This window comes from Microchirus variegatus, assembly GCF_963457635.1.
Source record: "Microchirus variegatus genome assembly, chromosome: 16".
Taxonomy (NCBI): Eukaryota; Metazoa; Chordata; class Actinopteri; order Pleuronectiformes; family Soleidae; genus Microchirus; species Microchirus variegatus.
In genome coordinates, this window is record NC_139817.1 from 20,667,898 (window position 1) to 20,690,769 (window position 22,872).

General features: G+C 42.2%; 1 protein-coding gene across 1 annotated transcript; it reads right to left on the reverse strand.

Moving 5' to 3' along the window:
* Positions 1–207: 207 nt before the first annotated feature.
* On the reverse strand, positions 208–11,599 carry angptl2b (angiopoietin-like 2b). The gene is made up of 5 exons (XM_083902719.1): positions 11,192–11,599; positions 5,349–6,247; positions 2,707–2,900; positions 1,560–1,830; positions 208–1,465 (listed from the first exon to the last, which is right to left on the reverse strand). Exons 2-5 carry the CDS (start codon positions 6,220–6,222, stop codon positions 1,266–1,268), a joined length of 1,539 nt encoding a protein of 512 aa, XP_083758845.1. The 5' UTR covers positions 6,223–6,247; positions 11,192–11,599; the 3' UTR covers positions 208–1,265.
* Positions 11,600–22,872: the final 11,273 nt, after the last annotated feature.

Consider the following 22,872-nt stretch of genomic DNA (forward strand, 5'->3'; position numbering starts at 1 on the left):
TAAGCACCACAGCAGTTCAATCACCCTGTCAAAACAGCCCTGTTCAGAACACTCAGTTTAGTAGTATCTCTTTAGTACAGAGTCCCCGAAGTGACATGAGAAAAAAAAAAGAATTTTTGGAAACTCGAGATCTCGACTTTGAAATTCGAGATTTCAATATTTTTTTTTTTCTCGTAATTTTTTTTTTTCTCATGTCACTTCGGGGGCTCCATACTTTAGGTCCACCTTAAAAAAAAAAAAGGTAAAACAAAACTTAAGGGACAGGAAATGACATCAGCCACAGAGGCTACTGGGAAAAGTGGAAACATTTGGAAAAGTGATCATTTGCAGGCTCTAGCAGGCACATTGCCGTCATACAACATGTATCCACTGGACAGATAAATCCTCTGAGGCTGGAAGTTTGTGTAGAACTCTGTGCTGCACTGTGGAGCCAAGAATAGAACTTTTAGCAGACTTCCTGTGTTTCAGATGCCGTTGCCCTCGCCAGCACTCTCGCGTGTTTTAGGGACAAAGCGAAGCTCTGCGAGACAACAATTCCAGGAATTTAGCGCATTGTGACGTCCCAGTGAGCGCGGAAGTCAACATCGTGTGTTTCATCTCCTGTACTTAGACTGAGGAGGACCACAAAAACATGAGTGAGTCATCATCTTTTCTGATTTAAATTATTAAAAAGTGGATTTTGCATAATATGGGACCTTTAAGACAAAAAGGTAAAACTTCATAAGTCAGGATTTTTTTGTGATCCTTTCTATTGTGAGTGTTAGTGTTTTTGTTCTTGTTCAATTAAAAACACAAGTTTGTTTCTGTTTATTTTGTCAGTATATTTAACTCTTCCTACTGTACATCTCTGGCTGGGATGTGGGAAGAGCTATATCAATGCTATGGACAGCGCTCAAAGTGAGACCTCCTATAATAAGATCATTAAATGAAGGATTGATAAATTGTGTGTGTAGTGTGTTTGGGTTGTAATTTACATCCATTTTCAGGCTTGATGGGTTGAGTTTGGCATTCATAACAGGTCAGGTGGGTGTCGGTTCTAAAAAATCCCTGACCCGAGCATCACTAAGGTACCAGAATGTCAGTGTGATGGTTTGATATTGCACTTTGAACAGGATCCGTCTTTGTCGCTTGGCTTCGTCTGGTGCCTCGTAAAAAAACAAAGGAGATCGTGTTTGCATAGATGTTTCGGTGCTGCCATGTTGCTGCTGTTGTTGTTGTTGTTGTTTTTAGTGAGAGATACAGTACAGTGTCTGTTCAGAGGATGCTTAGTGGAAGGTGTTTGGGTTTGGACGGATCATCATGATCACTTTCTTGAGTGAGTAGGCTCCTCCTCTGAACTCCGCCCAGTAGACTCCGTCTTGGTACCTGCTGCGGTAGTGTCCTCCTCTGTACCAAACACCGTTCAAATTGGAATGAGCACAAGAGTTGTACCACCAGCCTCCCTTCTGGTAGTGGGCACAATTACCTACAAAACATAAATATACATAAATCAAACAGTTAGGAAAGGCATTGTAATCATTCCCATAATTATCAGTCATTGAGCTTTTTTTTTTTTTTACCTGTATAAGCATCGTGGTCTCTGTCTAGCGTCGTGAACTGTTTGCCGTTGTGCCAGGTCAGAGAGTCGCCCGCGTTGCCGTGGTAACGGCCCACCCTTAACTTGTAGAAGTCTGCCTCAGGCTCCACTCTGAAGCTGGCATACTCTGCAAACACCTTCCTGCCGGACCAGTCCTCCAGCGTGACGAGCAGTTTGTAGTTGGCCTGGTTGGTGAGCCAGTAGATGTTCTCCAGGCCCAGCCAGTATTCTCCATCGATGTTGCCAAAGCCTTGCTGTGAATCGCAGATTCAGAACCGTTACGAAATCATCCTTGAGTCGTCACTGAAAAGCTTTGCCCCATGCAGTTATTTCAAATGTGTGGATAATTTAGTGTCAGTGCTCGTTCTCTGGAGGTAATTAGGCTCCTCTGTGGGGTTGTTAATTGTGAAGGAGCACTATTATTATAAATGGACCCACTGAGTGTAGTTTACAGCTTGTGTTGAGCATCCACATTTATATTATTATTTTGTTTATTAAAAACACAGCCGGAGAGTGTATGCAGTAATTTGACCCCGCTTTGTTCTGTTTGTGGTCTCCAGTACGCTACACATGCTCTGAGTCATGGAAACACCCCATTGGATGTGTTTACACATGCTATTTCAGATCTCATGTGGTTTAAAGTTTTTTTTTTTTTTTCTAGAAATCATGGAAATATCTCCATTGTTGCCCTCAGCTAAGATTTAATCAGGACCCTTGTTAAAGTTTTGGCCTGTGAACAACAGATTACCAATGAACTGCTTTTTCCCCCTGTGCGAGTTGGTTTCTTTTTCCACCAGAACCAACAACTATGACATTTAAGTCCAATATTGCGATTTCTTTTGCCTTCTCCCTCTCTATGCCCTCCCTGACACAACCCTCCTGCTTATCTGCACTATTTTGGTGTAAGGTGTAAATGTTGTTTCTCATGTCACTTCGGGGGCTCCATACTTTAGGTCTGCACAATCTGCACTATTTTGGTGTAAAGTAATTTTGCAAAGACTAACTGATTCGAAATTCACGGCTTCATAATTGCTGTGGAAGTGACAACATGTACGATATCAGTTGCTTAGTAACCGCCTTGTCCGGTTAGTCTCTAAGCAACCGTCTTCTATAATGTTATGTTGTCGCACCTTGTATGTCTCCCAGTTCCTGAAAAAATTGACAGAGCCGTCCACCCTCCTTTGGATCACGGTCCAGCCTCCTGGGTCATGTCTCTGGTCACACCACACCTGCATCAGCCGGTTGGCATTCGCTGGCTTCACCAGGTACATGCCGCTGGCAGTGTGGCCGTCCTCCAGAGCATGCAGACAATCTTTAAATGGACCTTTAAGCGAGAGAAAGCACATCGTTGCATTCACATGTCTTGATCTGAGACAGAAGCGCAAAGCAAAATGTACAAAATATTGAGTTGTAATACAAGAAGACAGAACCGCTCTACTCCCACAACTGCAGGTAGAGCTATTTCACATCACACCTCTATTACAGTCTACCAACTGCATGTGTCATGTCACACACACATCATCCCAAATAAAGGGAAAATAGGCTTTCAACCAAACAGTGGGTTTTGGAAATAGTTTAATCCATTTGCTGACCACAGCAAATCAAAACTTAGAAGTAGAAAAAAAAAAACAGAAGCCAGTGACACAAAGAGCTGTTATGCTCTGCCATGTAGGGAACCCCAGTTCTCATCAGAGGGTTTCATTTCAACAGTAGAAATTGACTTTGGCCGCTCCTCTCATAAGGGAAATGGCTGCCGGCTGCACAGCCAAAAGAAACACAGGCGTGATGGCAGAGGGAATCCTGTTGAAACGGGAGCAAAAACGTTTGTTCTTCTGTGGTGCTTTACGCTGCAGGATTATTATTTTGGTTACTTTCAATTTATTTTGAATCATACAAACTCTGTTTTGGATGGAAACATATCCCAGAAGGCCAAAACAGGAAAAAAAAAAAGCTGGTGTTTTAAGGGCCACACAGAACATTAAATTAAATTTTGTCGCAAAATATAAAAGTTCTATAGCAATTTTAGCAATGAATCAAATAAGCCAGACATATATCATATTTTTTTCACTTAAATTTGACATTATTATCAAATCCAGAAAGCGGCCTGTTCGCTTGAGTTGGACATTCAAGAAGCAAAAGTTAACATGTGGTATTTTGTTTTGTGATCAACATGACATCACTTAACTGCTGAAATGATGCTATAGTACTTTGTTTCTGGATGAAAGGGGCATAGGTTTGTGTATGGAGGGTGGGGAAATGTCCATTCGCTGAGGAACTGACGTACAGACGTACCCAAATCGGATGAGAGCCGTTGAGACTCGGTTGCTCTTCTGATTTTTATCATAAAATCGGCTTCATTTACAGAGAGTTTGTGGGCCGTAGGAAAACTTAAAAGGCTGTGTCCGTCCCGCGGGCCAGTGGTTGAAGAGACCTGCCCTAAGGGCTCGCGTTACACATAGAGGATTTCCGGAACTTACCTTTGTTAACAGCACATTATTGATAAATATGTATTCTCACTGTTAGATCGTGTGCAGGGTCAGGAGAGGTTCACTGGAATTTATAGTGAAGCATAATTGCCTTCCGTCATTATGATTTCATTCCAAACCCCAGTACATGTGGAAAAACACTCGTGGTGCGACTGGCTCCGCTGCTTCAATTGGCTGTGACGGTGTTTAAAATCTAAAGATGTCACACTTGTGTTAGTTTGCCAGCTGGCGCGGATTACACGGTGTTTACTATATAACAGACGCAAACGAGAAAAAAAGTGAATAGGGGAGTCGTACAAAGGGTTGCAGTAAATGAGCGACCAGAGGTCTGAATAGCAAGGCGGATTTTGTTTTTTATGAAATCAAAGTGAATTATCCGTCTCTTGGCCCACCCTCTGCCATCCATTTACTCTCAGGAATGTCTCTGTTGAGCAGATACAAGCCAGGGAGCTGCCCTGCTTTGCCCTTCTCTGCTCTGCCTGATAAAGCCTGATGCTTTGGTGGAACATTTGACTGATTCTTGCTTGGTGGAACAAATGACATCACTGGCCGCCGGTATCTCTTTGTGTTTCCGACATTTCCCCTCCCCTCTTTCACTGACTCTGCCTCTCTGTGTTCCTCCTTCAGGTTTTTTCTCTTCTGCCCTCTATCCCTGTATTGTGTGTGGCGCTCTGTTTCATGCAAATGTTTTATGTAACATTCGGGGTGTTCGCTGCATGGCTGCATGGAGGAAATTGCCTCCGTTCAAATATTCCACACAAAAGCTATCATTCACATGCAGCCTAGTGGAAATGGCAGGCAGTAACACAACATGTCAATGGAAAAAGCTCCCAGTAGTGTCTTTTTCTTTTTTTCCAGTATTTTAAAATAAAAAAAATTCTGAAAGGAAAAACACAGCAATTAGACCATTAAGTGGAGCCACAAAACGGCCTTTCAAGGCTTTAATATAAAGCTTATGTTCAAGTGCCCCATGAGCTTGGATGCAGCTATCTGTTTATGTTGTTTACTCTGCTAATGTGCTTTGTGTGCGGGGTTGAACATGGCAATTAGATAATATGCATCTCAAAAGCCGGTGGACAAGAGAATTTCTGTTCTCACGTAGAGCTTTTGCTCAGGGAATATGTGGGAAAGCGCCTCAGAAGAATGGGTGCTTGGTGTTGTCTTGTGATTAATGATTGAGAGCTTCACAGTTGTTAGCGCAGACACACAACCCTTTGTTTGGCAATGGCAACTGGTTTGTTCGGTGAGAAGATATAAAGGCTCATATTGAACTTGATTTGACTCACCAGAGGGCTTGTCAGTGGTGGACGGGCTGTGTGTGCCTGTGGGCATCGTTGGAAGAGGTGGGGACTTCTGGTCACTCTGGATCTCATTGCTGATCGGGTTGGTAATGCGTGGAAGCACAGGTGGCTGATAAGGCTTACTGAGAGGTGGTGATGGTGGAGGTGGTGGTTGGGGCCTCGGCTGTGGCACAGGCGCACGGCGAGGTGTAGGGCGAGTCTGGCACTGTTCCTCCAAAAGGGCAATGAGAGTGGATTGGTTAGTGGCCAAAGAAGCCAAGTGCTGGTACTTGTGGTCAAGATCTTTATATCGACTGGTGAGATGTTGCATCTCAGACGTTTGGTTTAAGATCTTGTTTTCCATCTGGGCCAGTTCTAGTGCATTGTCTCTCTTTCTGATGATTTCGTGGAGCAGCTGCATGTACAGCTGAGTGACTCTGGAGTTCATGTTTCGACTTTCCTTTCTCAGAAGCTTGACCTCATTGACTATTCCTCCGTCCACCTCAACCAACTGCTGCAGCGTCTCGATCTGCCTCTTTTGTTTCTGTAGTTCCACGTTTAGAAGTTCCAACTCCTGTTTGTTGACCCGATTCTCCGGCATAGCCTCGGGCTCCTTGGAGTTGACGCAGATGGCTCCAGTCACTTTTTGTTGAGGCACAATGAAAGTATAGGAGCATTTGTCCTGCTGCTGGTCAGCGGAAGCTCGCTTGCTCCTCCCAGCATAGAGAAACTCTCTCTCTAAATCATCTTCGCTGCTCTCAAATACTTGGGTCCTCTCCCTGCCATGGCTGCTCTCCGATGGACTCCCCTGAATCTGAAGGACGCCACAAGCTAGTCCATAAACAAGGAGCCCCAGCAGGACCATCCAAGGGGACTCCATGAGTTTGTGTCCAGCTCACAAAAGCCTGAGGGGAATGGAGAGGAAAATGAGAACATGATTTTGCTGTCATGAAAAACTTTAATATGAATAGTGAATGCTCATTATTAGGACTAAGCATTATTACACAACCTTTTCCTAGGATTCATAGCTCATAGGGATTGAGTTTCTTTCATTTTGACAGGGCATCGGTGGAGTCAATGGCTAAAAGGAAATCACTGTGCCTCAGTGGCTGATATACAATAGCATATAGAAACTGTATTTAATTGCATTCATCTGTCCTTTATTCTGTTCTTCTATCCAACACATGCAGTAAATGCTTTTTGAAAGTTCTAATCCTATGCCTTCACCCTTTGACTTTTTTTAATAAGATCTCTTGAGTCATTTCTACTGCTGAAAGGGGAGGGTGTTAAGCTAATTTTGCTGTGTTGGCTCAGGTTCTCGTGAGGCAAATGCTCCACTGCTTGTCCTTGTCCACAAAGAAACATGGCTGTCTGCTCCTTCAGCAGGAACCAGACATCTTTGCTAATGGAAAATCTGAATCACAAGCAGATGATTCTATTCATGGATCTGATTTGAATATTGATTGCATTGCACTTGTCTTGCCAATAGCTCTGAGCAAAAACGGGGGGGAAATACGTTGCACTGAATGGTTTTTAATCATAATTTAAACATGTTAGATTCGGAGTAAATCTTCGATATGCTATTGGTTTGATCATATTCTGTCTTGCCGTCTCTTTTCTCCTTGTCTAAAATAAGTGTGATGCTTAACTGAATGATTAGTGTAGACAAGTTAAGAAGAAAAATAAGTGAATGCATTTTTGAAGCTGACGTTATTAGAAGTGAAGGTGATGCCGCTCGTTGCTGAGGAGAATGTAACTCCTGTGTAGGGTTAACACCGTCTTGAACTCTTGGGGCACCGCTTCTGGAACCTGCTGCGTATTAGATTACAGAGAGGACCTCTGCGAGTGAGGAGCAGCCCGTCTAATCACAGCGAGGCCTTATTGGCTCGATATTTTTTGAAAATGTGCACATCTTAGAGCAGCTTTCCTCACACGTTTGTCATTCTTTATCTGGTTGTGATAGAGACGATACCACATGATGTCCAGAAACAAACTGGGCGAAACAGAGCTGAGATGTTTTTGTTCAGGCGTTCTGCCAGAACATTCGGTTTGAGATATGGAGAAGAGAAAGGCAGTACACTCCTTGTCCCTTGGCTTTATCTGAACACAATGTGTAAACACTTCATCCTATTGGAGCACACTCTACCCTAAAACACCTAAATATGCATTTGTAGCAGTAGAAAAAGTCAGACTCTTATACCAGTGTCCTCAAAGCAGTATCTGAGCCATGTACTGGAATATAAAACGCTAACAAAGCCATGTATGACATCACCTCAGCAAATGCTGATTGATGCAAATTATGTCATAGTTTTCACACTCAATGAAATGACTGATGCTATCTATCAAGCAGGCTTTCCTTTGTAATGTGCTGATGACTGTATTTGGCTGGTGGCTCCTGTGGTTTCTGACCCTGGAACATGAGCTCTGTCTCTCTGAGAAATACTGCAGTCTCCCCCTGCTGCTGACGAGCACCACGGTGGACGTCGTTAGCCTGGAATCTCCTGCTTTAGGCTTCACCACACTTCAAAGCTGAGGGGGAAAACGTTTGCAGCCTGTAATGAAATGTGTTGGTGTGTGTGTGTGTGTGTGTGTGTGCACTCTGCATGTGCTCGTCTGTAAAAGAGCATTTTTGGCTTTTTGGTCAAATGTGTGTGTTTAAATAACAACACTTGTTGGGCTCAGTCTCCCAGGGACCGGAGAGAGTCCCATCTGCCCCAACATAGACAGCCTGTTATTAACCCATCCACTGTCTGCCAGAGGGAACAACAGATGGACGCCTCCTCCTCCGTCCTCACTGTTTACAGCCCCCACAGCTCATCATTGTCCTCACATCAGTTCACTTTAACGAGCTGCTGTTGTGCTAAGGCTAAAAAAAGGTGCTACGGTTTTTTTAGCACCTTTTTGTGGAAGCTTCTCAATGTAAAAAAAATAAAAATATAATAAGAATATTTAATATTTCCTGCATTAATGGAATTTAAAAAGTCGTTCATACAGGTGAGCGTGTTGTTGATTACTTCAAAACTATTGTCTGCACAACTTACTACACACGCTCTGTTTCCCCTGTATTCACACACAACCATGCTTGTTATTGAGCACTGTTCCTAAAAGGACACATGATCATTAATGGCAATGTGCTTCCTATTACTGTCACTCCCAACACACACACCTTGTGGACATGACGACACCCACCATCACATTCTCCCAGCCCTCTCCTCATTCTGTGTTCTATGTAAACAACAGGGAATAGCAGAGTGTGTGAGAGACAAGAAGCTTCTCAAGACAATGAAAAGTCGTATTGTTTCCTGACAAAGTGAAGGTTAACCCTGCTAACATGTACCCATTCAATGCTAATACCCAGTTTTCACTTGACCACAGATGTGAACTGTATGTTTTTTTTAGTTGCTATGGAAACGTTGCTTCATCAATAGCACATAATTTTATTTAGGTTGCTTTACAGGCAGCACTGTTGAATAATAATTTTCATTATTCTGACTTTTCATTTCTGCAGATGAATGTCAAAAGCAAATAATTATCCAAAATACTATTTTTTTTTGTCACCCTATCTACAATAGTGCTGAGGCCATTTAGTCTGAAACTCCTTTGACTTGCATGAATATGAGCCACACCTGCATTGCATCCTCATTGCTACAGCGCATCACTGCTGAAACACTGCACTCTATTATCCTCATGGTATTAAACGGGAAAGGAAATAATGTCAATTTAAAGTTGCCATATGTAAGAATGTGGCCAAAAACGGTTACTACATTCAAATTCAAAATACAGAGGTCTTTAAGGTTTCGTTTTCTGACGTAACTGGCAACCCGTGGTTGCTCGGCAACTGAGACTTTACTGACTGCAATGATTGGTAGACGGCGGTAGGTGGCGCCACATGCAAAAAACAGGATTTCAAAACATAATCATGATTTGCAGTCTGCAAAATATTTTTTTTAATGCAAATATTTTGACTGTACTGTTGTTGTTGGTGAGTTCAGTTTGTTATATGAACATTATTCCTCAGTCTAACATATTAGGAGGATTTTTTTTTTACAGCCAGTTGCTTTAGATTTATTACATAATGCACCTTTAAATCTCACAGGAATAGTGTTTGTGAAAAATATGTAATATTTGTACTGCCCCAGCTCCTGAATGAGTCAAAATTACATTTAATTAAATTTAGGAAGACAAAGTTGATTCCTTCTTTTTAAAATCTCTATATGCACTGAGTGTAAAATTCTTAAACCTCTGAGGTCGGGAGACAAATAATGAAAGTACAGCCTTTCTCGTTGATTGACAGCTCCTCTTGCGTACTTTCTTCACACGCCTGAATATTTTGGTTTTATTGTCTTCAGGTGGCAAGTCTGTGTTCTGGTTTGGGCTGGATGTGGTCGGCAGGTGCAGCAGGTCGGTCAGAACGTCTCTGGCCAGTGTTCAGTGCTCGGGTCGTATTAATTAAAAAAGGTGGGCAGCCTGGCTCAGGCTTTCTGATGTCTTGTTCCCCAGCCCCTCTCATTTCAGCATGGGCATGGCATTCCTCACATTCTCCGTCACCTCATTAGACTCAGCTGCCGTACACACACACACACACACACACACACACACACACACACACACACACACACACACACACACACACACACACACACACACACACACACACACAGGGAGAGTCAGTCGTGGTGGTGGCAGTGAGAGAGTGCCTCCAGACACACAGCCATTCCTCCCCTTATCCCCGCCGCACCTTTAAGACATACTGGACCAGCTGACCCACTTCATTCCCAGTGGTCCTACTTTTTTGGTTGAATGCATCGTCATCAACCACCACAGGAGATCACAGCACTGCTACAAAGCACCTAATTTGTCAGTTAGCCAGAATGAAGTGGGCACTTTGCCGGGCAGCTTTGCACTGCATGTTCAAATTAGTGCCAGCTCCACTGGGAACTGCTAATGTCCTGCTCGACACCCAATATGTGTTGGATCAGAGTCAAATTCAACTTGCTCATGGTAATCTGCCTGATTGCTTTAGTTTTGTGGGTGAACTCATTCTTTCCTGTTATTCTTGAAAGTGCCTAACATAACTTTGGAACATAATCAATCTCAACTACCAGCTCATTATTCCTTTTGACTCTTCGGTTTTGCTTTTTGGTTTCAATTTAGGTTTCATCCTGTCTCTCTCGTGCTGCTCGGTGCATCTGTGCCTCACTTGTGATCTGACTCAGACAGGGGAAGCAGGGGGTCTTGGAAATTGTTCTGATAAGTTCCTGCATGCTACCTCAAAGCTGCCTTATCCAAACACAAGGCTGGCAACAGAAACAAAGATGACATTCATTTGCCTGCTTCCCTGATCTCTTGAGCCCAGGTGAACATCCTGAAGCCACTTTATCTTTAATTCTTAACTAAAATGTGACATTTTAGGTATATGAAGCTCCGCTAGCAGGTAAAACTCATCATCTAGAGAGCCTATGCTCTCATTTTATGCCTTCAGAATCATTTAGCGTAGCACTCCAGATCCTCATGCACCAAGTAAACTCTCCTCAACCAAGTCTGTCTGAGTCATCAGTGCCCACTGGCAAAAACAGTGAGTCAGATAATGGATGCTCTATGGAAACTGATTCATTCATTAATTCAAGATCGAAGGCACCGATTATGTAAAGTGCAGCAGTTTAGGAGGAGACAAAAAGGAGTAAAAATCCTACTCGGAGTTCAATGGCAAAATGACATGATTGCGCCACCATCATCAGAAATGTTACGAACAAGAGAGATCGTGCAGGGAATTGTGATAATGTACAGTGTCCCATGTGAAATAAAGCAGTGAATAATGCAGAACAATTCAAAAGTTGCACAGTGCTTACGAAATAAGTGTTGGCTTGAATTGATGAAGCTCCCTCAGTTGCCTTGTGCCGCTGCCAATGATGATCGAAGCCTCTCCTGGTAGTGAGTCATCCCCAGTGTGAGAACTGCACACTGCCCAGTGTCCTTTTCTGTTACTCACTCTTCGTCACTTCAGAGATGGCTGTTCTTTAAAAAAAAAGTGTTAATGAAAGACCTTCATTATTAGCCCAAAAGCAGCAGCAGAAACTCTTCAGCAAACATTGAGACGATTGTTCCAAAATCCACTTGGAAAAAAGTTGGAACAGTTTCAAGAGTTAACTTTCGTTGGACGGTGGAGGTAGTTTCCTGATAGATGGTGAGAGTCCGAGGCAGGTTGTATTTTGCCTGTGGCCAGTTAGGAGAGGACTGTCACTTTCCTGTGGGTTGAATCCATCACTTCTGCCTCACAGCTCCAAGAGGCTGTCTCTCTCAACTACACCTCTCTCTCTCTCTCTCTCTCTCTCTCTCTCTCTCTCTCTCTCTCTCTCGCTCTCCCACCCTCCTCGGTGCCTTTTTAAAATGATGAGAAATACTCTAGCAATGTTTCAGTAGGCAGACAAATTGAGCTCAGAGCCTCCCCCTCTCCCTTAAAATGAACACATTCTTGTTTAAAGCAACAGCCTGCCTTCTCCACCCCTCCTCCTCCTCATGGTACAAAAGAGATCCACAAGCACGCACAACACTCACCACACACACACAGTTCTCAAATTTCCAACCCCCTGCCCCCTGGACACCAGTTTGCCACTATTTCTGGCCTGGGCTGCTTGGATCCTGTGGTGGAGGGACAGCACTGATGTTACACTGATCAGATGTTAATTAGCCATGAATGAAAAACACTTGTCCTGAGAGAGAGAGAGAGAGAGAGAGAGAGAGAGAGACAGAAAGATGCTGACAGATAGGAAGCAGGTCCAAGTGTTTGTCTTAGAGAGGGGCTGAGTGAGTGACAGATGACCCTGGAGGTCAGACACAGGAAAGATCCCTGCAACTATACGCCATACTGGGGAGAAGTTTTCATGTATTCATGTGAATATTTTCTGGTTTCTTTGCTCCTTTAAACAAAGAAATCATTAAAACATTTTTGATTTGTGGACAAAACAAGACATTAGATGATTTCCAGGTTTTATAAACAACATTTTCTGACATTTTACTGATCAAACAAATCGATAATTCAAGATTCATCAATTTTGAAAAATAATCCTAAATGAATACTTCAAGACCCAAGCTGGACTTATTTCCTCCTGTGTTGGTGGACAATTCATTATTTTCAAATTGGAATTTGAAACATAGCAAATAGCTGTTTGCAAAGGCAATAATTTAGTTTAGGTTATAAAATAATAATTATTGTTCATAAAATATTGCCCAGCCCAAGGTCTAATTACAAAATAATTTTCAAGTGTCAAGCAGCTTTTGCAAAAAAAAGATTACATACAGTAGCTGTCCCACTGTCTGTTTTGTTGTGGTAAACGTTGAACCCTTTTGATTTTCACGTGTCAGAAACAGATGGAGATTGAAAGTGAAAGTGCATCAGCAGAGGAGAATCAGAGGAGATGACAAGGCCACAATAACAGACTGAAAAACACATTATGTTTTAAATATCCACGAACAAACAGAATGAGAAAGTTAACCTTGGCTGAAATCCCCTGTTTTGCTTCCCTGTCCAAGAGAGAGTTATTCACAAAGGCATAACTTCCTCTCCATTGTCAACCATCTATATTTAAACCATTGCAGACTCTTGTGTGTTTTTTTTCCACTGTGGTCAAGGTGTTTTTGAGAGATGTAGTGAAGCTTTTTAGGGTTAGTGACTTTTTTAACTCATAGATGCAGCATTTCACCTGTGAATAATAATAATAATCAGGGGGTCATAGGTTGTGGAGTATTTCATTTGATGACACATTGTGGTCGTTTTATCACTTGTTTTTTTATTTATTTATCGTGCCTTAACCTCACAGTTGTCACCTGATCAAACACCAGTTTGACATTCACTAGAGGGATGTGTGATTATGAATGTCCACAGATTGATTCAGAGCTGAAACCAAAGAGTGCTTTTTACTTTGAAACAGGCAGTTTTGGATTTGTCACATGTGATGTTGAAACTGTGGTGAAAGATCTTCTTTTTTTTTAAGTTTATTTTGCTGTGAAACACAAGCGATTCACATTTAAACAGTGACGCAAGCTTTTTTTTTCTCTCTCAAGAAAACCAGTGGAGTTCACTCAGTGTGGAGTGGTGTGTGGCTGTGGGCCTGACCCAAAAGGGCGTAAATGCATGTAATGCATGCAGATGCTTTCTCCAATTTACTGACACACAGTTATTTACAGCACATTCAATTGGTCTTTCATGGACCTTTTTAGTGCTGTAAAGGCTGGAGAAGTTGTGGCTGTTAGAATAAAAATGCTCTGTCAAAACAAGAAGGTTATCAGTTTATGGAAATAGGTGGAATAGGTGGGACCAGAGTCCACTCTGTGTAGAGTATCTTGCATAATGGATCACTTTGTATAATAATTGTTCATTCAGTATTTATAAAGGCAGACAGTTGTTAATTTCTTCCACTAATTTCAGTGAATGGAACAGTCCTGATGGTTTCCCCAGTGACACAAAGAGAATGTACAACTGGCTTTATGAGACAAAGTTCCTGGCAGAAGACGCCAGACCAGGACGACGTGGACAAATTCATTTCATAACATTCAAGACCAAGCCAGACTGAAGGACCAGACACATATTTGACAAGTTAATCCTTAATAGAGACTTTGTTTTGAGGAAATGCAACTAAATATTTGCTCTCCTGCAAGATGTTTTCAATATGCTCTCCATCTCTAAATGTCTCTAATGATTCCTGCTGACCTGGTAGCTGACAGGTAAATTAAGCTTTCACTGCAGTGGCTGCAGTGCTGAGCTGGGTCTCATCCTAAACCACGTTGTTGGGTTGCGATGATTAGATTTCTTTCCGTTCTGATCGGCAGCAGGTGGAGGAACACCAGATCATAAAAACGTCAGGGGAGAAAATGCGACTCCCACTTAAAAATCGTAACCAATCCATGCATTTTAAAGCTGTGCCGCATGGGAGAGATCGTGGGCCGTGTATTCATTTTGGAAAAGTCTCTGTGTTGGTGAATGAATCAGTATGTTGGGAGGGTTTGGTGGTTGTGTGACCAGTTCATCTGGATTACAAAATCATTCCAGTCACAGCTGCTGAATTAATAATTCAGCCTTTTAGTTACTTGCTTGGGAGTTAAAGCAACACAAGCTAACATACTGTCGATATGAGTGAGGACAGAGGAGTGAGCTTGGCTTTTTAAAACCAGCATCCACATGTTTCAGAAAATTAAAATACATAAAACAGAAGTGTAACCTGCAACTCATGATCTTGACACATGATGATGATGTTCATTATGGCAGCTGCGTTTGGAAAAATACGGCAATGCCTGAGTTAATATGAAATACACTTGTTTTCGATCCAATCGTAACAGTTTGTGCATTAGAATGACAAATACACATTGGACTTTTTCTTTCCATGAGCTAATGTTTCAGCAACAACATGTCTTCTATTAGAGCCCAAAGTTAAAGCATGACTTCATACTTTTTATCACTTTCAAAATGGATGTAGTGGGTGTGTGTGTGTGTGTGTGTGAAGCACCACACAAGAACAGGTTTCACCTAAAATGGGGGCGATGGATTGAACACTTTTTGTCAAACGACATAGATCAATGTTTTCATCTCTGACTCTATCACAGAATTCAAATGCAAGGAGTGCAACCTTCCCCACTTCTATGGTGTACTGTAAAACAACCTGGGGGTAAATGATAATAACAGGAAGACTGAAGAATTAAATGTGAAGTCCACACTATAAAATATGCATCTATATAGGTTTATTGTGCATGTGCCAACGTCAGTAGTGTGTATACTAACTAAAGAACTCCGTCTGATAATACCTACTGACACATGAATGTCTTTCAGCAGGAGGTCATGTAATCCACATATAAATACCAGGAAGACAGTTGACAGTTAATAAACCAACAAACATTCACAATGTGTTTGTCAAAACCGGAACTTGTGTGTGTGTGTGTTATACAATTCATCAGAGTAATCGGAGTCCCAGTGGTGACAGATGTATGTAGGTCTAAACAAAGTGCACAAAAGTCTTTGTGGGCCCAGAACTTGGAATTGACACAGTGGATCCACTTTTCTTTGTAATTTTCAAAAGACTCCATGCGGACAATACGAAAATCTTCTTGGATCTCTCTTTGGTTGACTTTCTCTCTGCAGGACTTTGTATTGCCATTATTATGTCAATATTTAAAGGTCACATAGAGTGGTCCTGTTGCACATATATGTTAGTTATGGAGGTCTACTTACATACATTAACTTGTTTTTATGGTCAAAAACCTCCTAGTTGCTGTAAACGAGCCGAAAGAAATCCTCTTTTCTGACGATGTTGCCCAGCCGCGATATTTCAGACTCAAATCTCACACCCAGAAGACAGACTTTGTGATTGGCCAGCCACCGTAGAGCCTTCCCAACTGTCTTGTGATTGGCCAATACCCGGAAGTGACCTATTCAGCACACCCACTCTCAGAAGCGCAGCTCCACAACGGACGTTATTCTTCTTCTGCGGTTCAATGTAGGCAACCGGGTGTTCCCGGACTAGTGCCTGGAGCAGGAGGATCTGCTGTTCCGGAGAACCGCTGTTTACGTAACCGGACCGGGTTCAGCGATCTCGCTGAGCCCGAGATTACAATAAAACACAGCGTTCTCAGCAGTGGCTGAACTGTTTGTTTAGAACCTTCAGGGCTTATTAAACAAGGTAATGACGCAGATACACACTAACAAACAGCGTTAATTGGAACTTCCGGCCCAGGTCCGCTTTTAGTCGATATCATCACAGTATTGCAAAAATACTGAGTATTTGCAAAATCAAATGAAAATGGTCTTACTGTACTGTCGAAGGACTGAACACTTAGTTCAGGACTCATCATGAGCTGATCTGATGCAGGGTGGAGGCTGCAGAAGCCATTGAACCTGGGTCTGGACAGTCAGTCACTTGGGAAGGTGTGAAGTCATGTTCCTGAAAAACTATCTGGATTAAATGCTTGTGGATCTGAATCCAGCCTGCATGTTGCTAGGTGATGCAGCTGTGGGCAGGGTCTCGGTGGGATTTATCCTCACCCAGGCAACTCCAGCTGAGTTTACGGCCTTCTTCAATGGACCAAACACACTGAAGTCTAGCCGTTAAAGTTTGTGTGAGTATTGTGGGGGGAGAGAGAGTATACATGCAGGAGTAACTGCTGCTGCTTCTTCTTCAGAACTGACCTTAGTATGCTTGGCCAAGAGAACATCACTTTCATCCAGATTAGTCCATTGCCACTCCCAGGTACTACCAGGTGGTCCAAGGTGTATGACGACATCCTTGTACTTCTTGCGATGGAATTTCCCAAGGTACCAATGTACCTTTCTCAGCAGAAGCCATTGATCCAACCTGATCTGGTGTCTCTTGATAACATCCCCACACTACTTGAAATTAATAATTTGCAGACTGAAAAAAGGATGGAAACGAGAAAATGTGTGATTAATTTAGCTTGCTGTACTATTATAGTAGTTTGAAATTAGCACTTCCTCCTCTCTAATCTAACACAAGTTACTTCATTCAAACTTGCACAGGATCAGTTCTAATCAAAAGATTAGTTCCGAAAAAAATACTTTCTTACCTGAAAATGGGTATTTTGGCTGTTAAATATTCACTCGTCTTTACAAAGTCTTGCAACTTTGGGGAGGGAGTGGTTATGAGGGGAAACTGGTCACATGACTCTTATGTTATCCATTATTTGTGAAGGTGATGGTGTTGCAAGTGTCCCTTTGTTACAACCATTTGATGACATTTGACATTTGAAAAGCATGAGATAACTTATGGTAATATCTAAATGTCCCTCCTTTGGTGGAAGACAAGTTTACTCCAAATGCTGCACCCTTACTGTCAGATTGAACTTGTGAATGTTTTTGTCAGATTTTTTTGTGTTTGGACGCTGACAAACAAGTTGGTGGTATTGATCCATGCAGCATGTGCTCATGAATTGGATCATATGTGTTTTTGCTGTTGTTTTAATGTACCTTAGATGAGCAGCTTACTGTGCGAACTCACCACATTGATCTTTGTTTAAACATGGGTACACACAGGACCAGCATGTCTCCCTGTCTGCCAGCCATGATGGATGGTTCTCTGGTGACCTGTCTCGACCTCATCACCCTTGGCCTACTGTTGTTCAATGTTAGTTATTCATGATTGATTGACAAGCTTATTACAACTGTGCATTCACTGCAGTTATATACTGCTTGTTGCTATGTTACACCATGTGGCTATAATATGAATAAATTGCTACTGTAACCAATTTATCAAACAGAAATATTAATATTTTCCTTTGGTGCAGAGTGGAAAGACTTTGCTTAATTATTCCATGGTCGTGCTGTGTAGAGCTCCGCGTGTGTGGTGGGTAGACCTACAAGGACCATTCTGTTGGGAGGAAAATTGAGTTTTATGATCAGAGTGGAAAGAATGGGACTGGCTCAGGATTTTGTCAAGCTCACCCCGACTGTTGCAGAAACCACCAAATGAGACCAGTAAAAATTGTACGTGTGAGAATTCAGAGCAGGATTTATTTCAGACTGATGTTAAAAAGCTTGAACAATCTGTGTGGTCTTGTCTGAAAATGACTCGATAAGTCATGTCGTGATTTGACCATAAGTCAGTATAAGTCAGTGTATCCGTAACAAAGCTGCAGCTGCTAATAACATTAGTCAGCGTGATTCAGTTTGAGCGTGTTTGTATTTGTATTTTCAGGCTGTTTCTTAACAAGAGTTAATCCCTTAACCAGCTTGCTAGATCAAGGTTACAGCAGCTATTGGTCAGGAGTGCTTAAGAGTTACCGTATGGTTTCTAGAGTTTGCATGTTCTCCCATTTGTTTTCTGCCAGCTTTGCGGTTTCCTCCCACTGTCCAAAAAACATGCAGCAGGTAATTGGACAGTCTAAGTTGACTGTAGGTGTTAATGTGAAAGTAAATGGTCTAGGTCAGGGGTTCTCAAAGTTTTGATACCTGAGGGCCAACATTGGACCAGAGGACCACACCCAACATTGGACTGAGGGCCGCCAAAGGAAAAGAAACAGAAAGAAATCCCATTTGTAATCGTTTTAATGACCAGATTGCAGCATACAGTTTAGCGTTAACTAATATAAGCGTTAATATAATAACGCTTTATAATTTACTGGGTAATTACCCAGTATTTTGGCCATTGTTCTTACCTTCTAATTACAGGTTAATACCAAGTAACACATTTATGTTACCATATGTTTACTGGGTAAATAGATAGTAATTGGGGGCTGTAGCTACCTGCTTATAACCCAATAATACACTAAATTTAACCATATAGAAACCAGGTAAATACCCAGAATTTTTGTTTACTCTTATTGGTCTGTATCCAGTAATGTCCAATAAACATTTAACAAGCTTAGTAGCTCCTGGATTAAAACTATCAACTGTAATTCACAGAAACATTCAGAAATGTTTCTGCGGGCCGCCATTGGCCCCCGGGCCGCACTTTGAGAACCAATGGTCTAGGTTGTACCCCCCATTTCGCCCTATGTCAGCTGGGATTGGCACCAGCTGCCCCGTGACCCCCATGTGGAGGATAAAGCATCTTTCTTTACATTTGTCATCATTTGGAAACAACCCAAACAAGTTGGTCCTCATGTTTTGCTTTATCCTTGTGTTTTTTTGAAAGTACAACAGCAGTCATCCTATATGGGAATCACACCGAGTCGGTTTCATAGCGGTAACCTGATGATGTCAAAGACTCAGGAGGAAGGCATTGTAATATGAGTTTTCATGGTAAACACAGCTTCTCCTCACCATGCAGGGGAAGCTGTCAGTCGTGGAGTTAAGTTTTTTGAAATCTCAGCTTGAAGTGAAGCTTGCGACTCCCTGTGTGGATTATGTCAGCGGCAACATATTTGACCTACTTTTTATTTGGCCCAATGACCATTTCTTGTGCAAAAGTGCCCCTTACCAAAGTGTCCTGTTCTTGCAAGCACAGCACAAAACAATTTTTTCAAATGTTCTGGAGGCACTTTTGTGTTCCGCAACACTGAAAGTCAACAAACAGCAGTGTTCTGCAAAAAAAAGTTGGCATCTGGTAGCAAATTATGAAACCATCATTTTAATGTTAATGTTGGTCATCCCACATATTTATGCGATAGTTTTGTTTAATAGGAGGGGTTGCTCTCTAACTGTCATCTCCTTGGCTGCCTCAGACCTTGCTGGACACAGACAACAATATAATTTGTGAACAAGCCAGTCCCCATGCCAGGTGTGACACATTAATGCAGGAATTGTAGCCTGTTTCTCTGTGGTTTGAGAGAACAAGGTCTATTCTGTGGCTGTGCATTTAGGTTTCAGGTTCTGCTAGCTTTAATTACCAATGTCCTGGGCAAAGAACAGCCTGTAGGGAACGACTGGAATGGCACCCTCGCACAAGGTAAAGCATAGCTCATTTCCTAGCTTTTTATGGAGTTACTGATGGCTGCAGACGGATGGCCCAGCCCAACTTTAAACACTGTTACACATGCTATATCAGCTGTGGCATCAGGGAAGCATTATGCGGATGAAATCATGTGTTAATGCTGTTTATGAGGAGATTTCCATGGGATCGTTTAAGTGCATATACTTTCTTGAATGTGTTCTTTTTAGCACAGCAAATGCATGTCAAAATGTAAAGATTGAGTACAAGCACATTGCAGCCCACTTACTGCTCAGTTATTGGTCAGATAGGTTAAATCTTCATCTGCTCTGTTTCTCTGGTGATGAGCAGCAGCACCTTGAAGGCCACATTCCCCAATGAGGAGTGGAGGGAACTGGGAGGAGAACCACGGAAAAGACGGAACACAGAGGAAGTGTTGTTGTTGTTGAAGACGAATTGGGACCTGTCAGACACAGAGGATGGATGTGCGTTCTCATTTCTGTCCGTCAGCTTCTCCTCACTTGTGGTTGTGGATGAGAACACTGAAGCAGTAGCCATTGATATTGGCCAGAGTTCACACCAGTTATGAGCCGCTCCAGAGTTCAAATATTAAAGGGGTAAGAGCACCAGGGTTCGATTTAACCGCACTAAGCAGGGCTGTTGTGAACGCACCTTAAGGAATAAGGCAACACATACGCAGTACAGCTTAGATTAATTGCATCAGGCTCTGTTTAGGGACGCTGAAAACTGCTCGTCCAGACTTGGCCGGAACTGCACTCGAGTCTGTTTAACTTGTGTTGTTTTGTTATGTTTTAGCTGCCAGTCACTATGGTGCATTTTCATCTGAATCTCACCAAAACAATTCATATTTGTTCTCAGTGTGATTTTTGCACTTGTGCAGTTTTTTCAAAGACCCATTTAGAAGTCACTGTAAATGTTATTTTATCAAGTTTATTTGACTGCATTCAGTAAAAAAAAAATGTCTGCTGTGAATATGAAATTATTTATCATCTATTGTCTGAAAGGCTGTTCTTCTAACGAGCTATAATTTATACGAAATTAAGAGTTACAGCATAGCCCTTTTAATATGTCCCCCCCTGGCTAAATGAAACACATGTTCGTAAAAGTGTTGAACAACCATCAACCTCCTGAACAGCTGCATTCACAAACAATCTATACATCCCTGAATAAAATGCCTTCAGAGGATGTACCATCTGGGTTTCCACCATCTCACAGACCAGGGTTTAGGTTTTCAGTTTTATGCAGTTTGACATGTTTGTGGCTTCATATTCACAATACAGATGTGGTGCCGCAATCTGTTTTCTCACCTCGTTCCTTAGCAGCAAGTACACAAGTGTAATTCCTACTTTTACGCAGGACATGAGCTATGCAATAAAATCACACCTTCCTCATTAAATTTCCTCCGATCTTAAGGGTCACATAATTTCCACATGTTCAGTCAATGTAACTGAACGAGTGACATCACTGCAGTCGCTAGTTATAAAAGGATTGATGTGTTTACTTTATGACTTCACTGTAGGGCATATTATTACTTTGGAAAAGTGTCCAACTTGGAAAGGGTTCAGTTACGTCCTCTAATTGTAGAAATGGCTGTTCTTTGACTTGCTGACCTTGGTGTTGTACTTCAGAGGCTTGTATGCAAGTGTCATTCTAGATGCTAATGGACCACACAGTCAGAAAAGCTATACTGTAACGCTGCACACTGTTTGTCTTGCATCAGTTTCCATTAAATAAGCAGCTGAAGTTGTGTTTGTGGACTTTGCTTCCACATTTCAGCGTTCAGTAGCTTCTGAAGGGGCAAAGCACATCCTTCACTTCTGTGAGAACCTCTTGACTATTGCACATCCTCAAAGATCTTAACTGTTCAGTCATTTATCTCTAGACTCAAGCAGAGGTCTCTTTGGTTTTGAGTTATTTTGTGCTCCATCTTCTTTTCTCAGTAGCCTTACATTTTTTTATGGGTTATTTTCCACATTTTTACCCCAGCAGGAAGTAAATGCAGATTAGATTTTTCCGTTTACTGTCCCTGTGGTGACTTTTGTTAGACAACAGCTTACAAATCATTTGTTATGGTTTCCTCTGTGAAAACAGTAGTTAATCAGTTGCCGGAAGGCTTTGGCTCTCTAAATGTCAAAAACAGAAGGGAATCATTTTGCTTTGAAGGAAGACCTACTTGCTCCATTTGCCTGCATGTTTTGATTGCTTCTCCATGTGTGAAGAGTAAGACCTTCACTGAACACGGGGAGCTTTCCATGCAGGGTAGCAAGGACCTCATAGCATGTCAGCCTCATCCATTACTGCTGGCAGCAGGATGGTTCCATCAGTTGAAAAGCTCAGACCTGAACAGGCATTCGTCTTTTGAAAGGTTGTAAACCAAGCACAGGCCACTGTAGCACACTCTAACTCTACCCAGACTTTTCCTGAGCTTCTTGAGGTGGCCAAGACTAAAGCCCACTTTGCAGTTGAGGTGGAAAAAGAGTAGCAAAGGACCGAGGCCAAGCGGGTAGTTGCGGTAGGCTGAAATTGCAGACTGAAGTATGTCTTCAAATCACGGAGCCCAGAGGATGAAAGAGGAATCCTCCTCGTGTTATTGTTTCCCATGTTCTTCCACCCCCAGTAATATTTTCCAGATTAAAACATGCTCTCACTCTGAAGACAGACCCCAAACTCACAGGAGAAAACCAAAGGAACCACAGAGGGGGAATCGCTTTTTCCACTGCACAAGATAATGTGTCACAAATCGTGTTGTGCCGGCACTCGACTGCCAAACTGGATCATTATTTTCAAGACTAGAAAGGTGGAGGTGGTGAAGAAAAGGTGCTCCTTCCTGTTGCTTATGATTACACTACAGCTTCCAAGTGACGTATTGTGATTTTCATTTGACAATGGGTTGATGCCGTCGGGAAAGATTTTATAGCACAGAGTCTTATAGCACGGAGCTGGCTACAAAATGTTTATTGCTGCTATAACCTAAACATGGCTTAAGTGGAGTGGTAAGGCATTTCCTGGACCACATCTGAAGGAGACAAGCATAATAAGCACACACTTCTGAGCAAACACATGCATATACTTAGTATTCTCACATGCTGCTTTCAGGGGCCAGAGTTGAGCTCATTTTGGCTGAGTGTCTGCAGACTCTT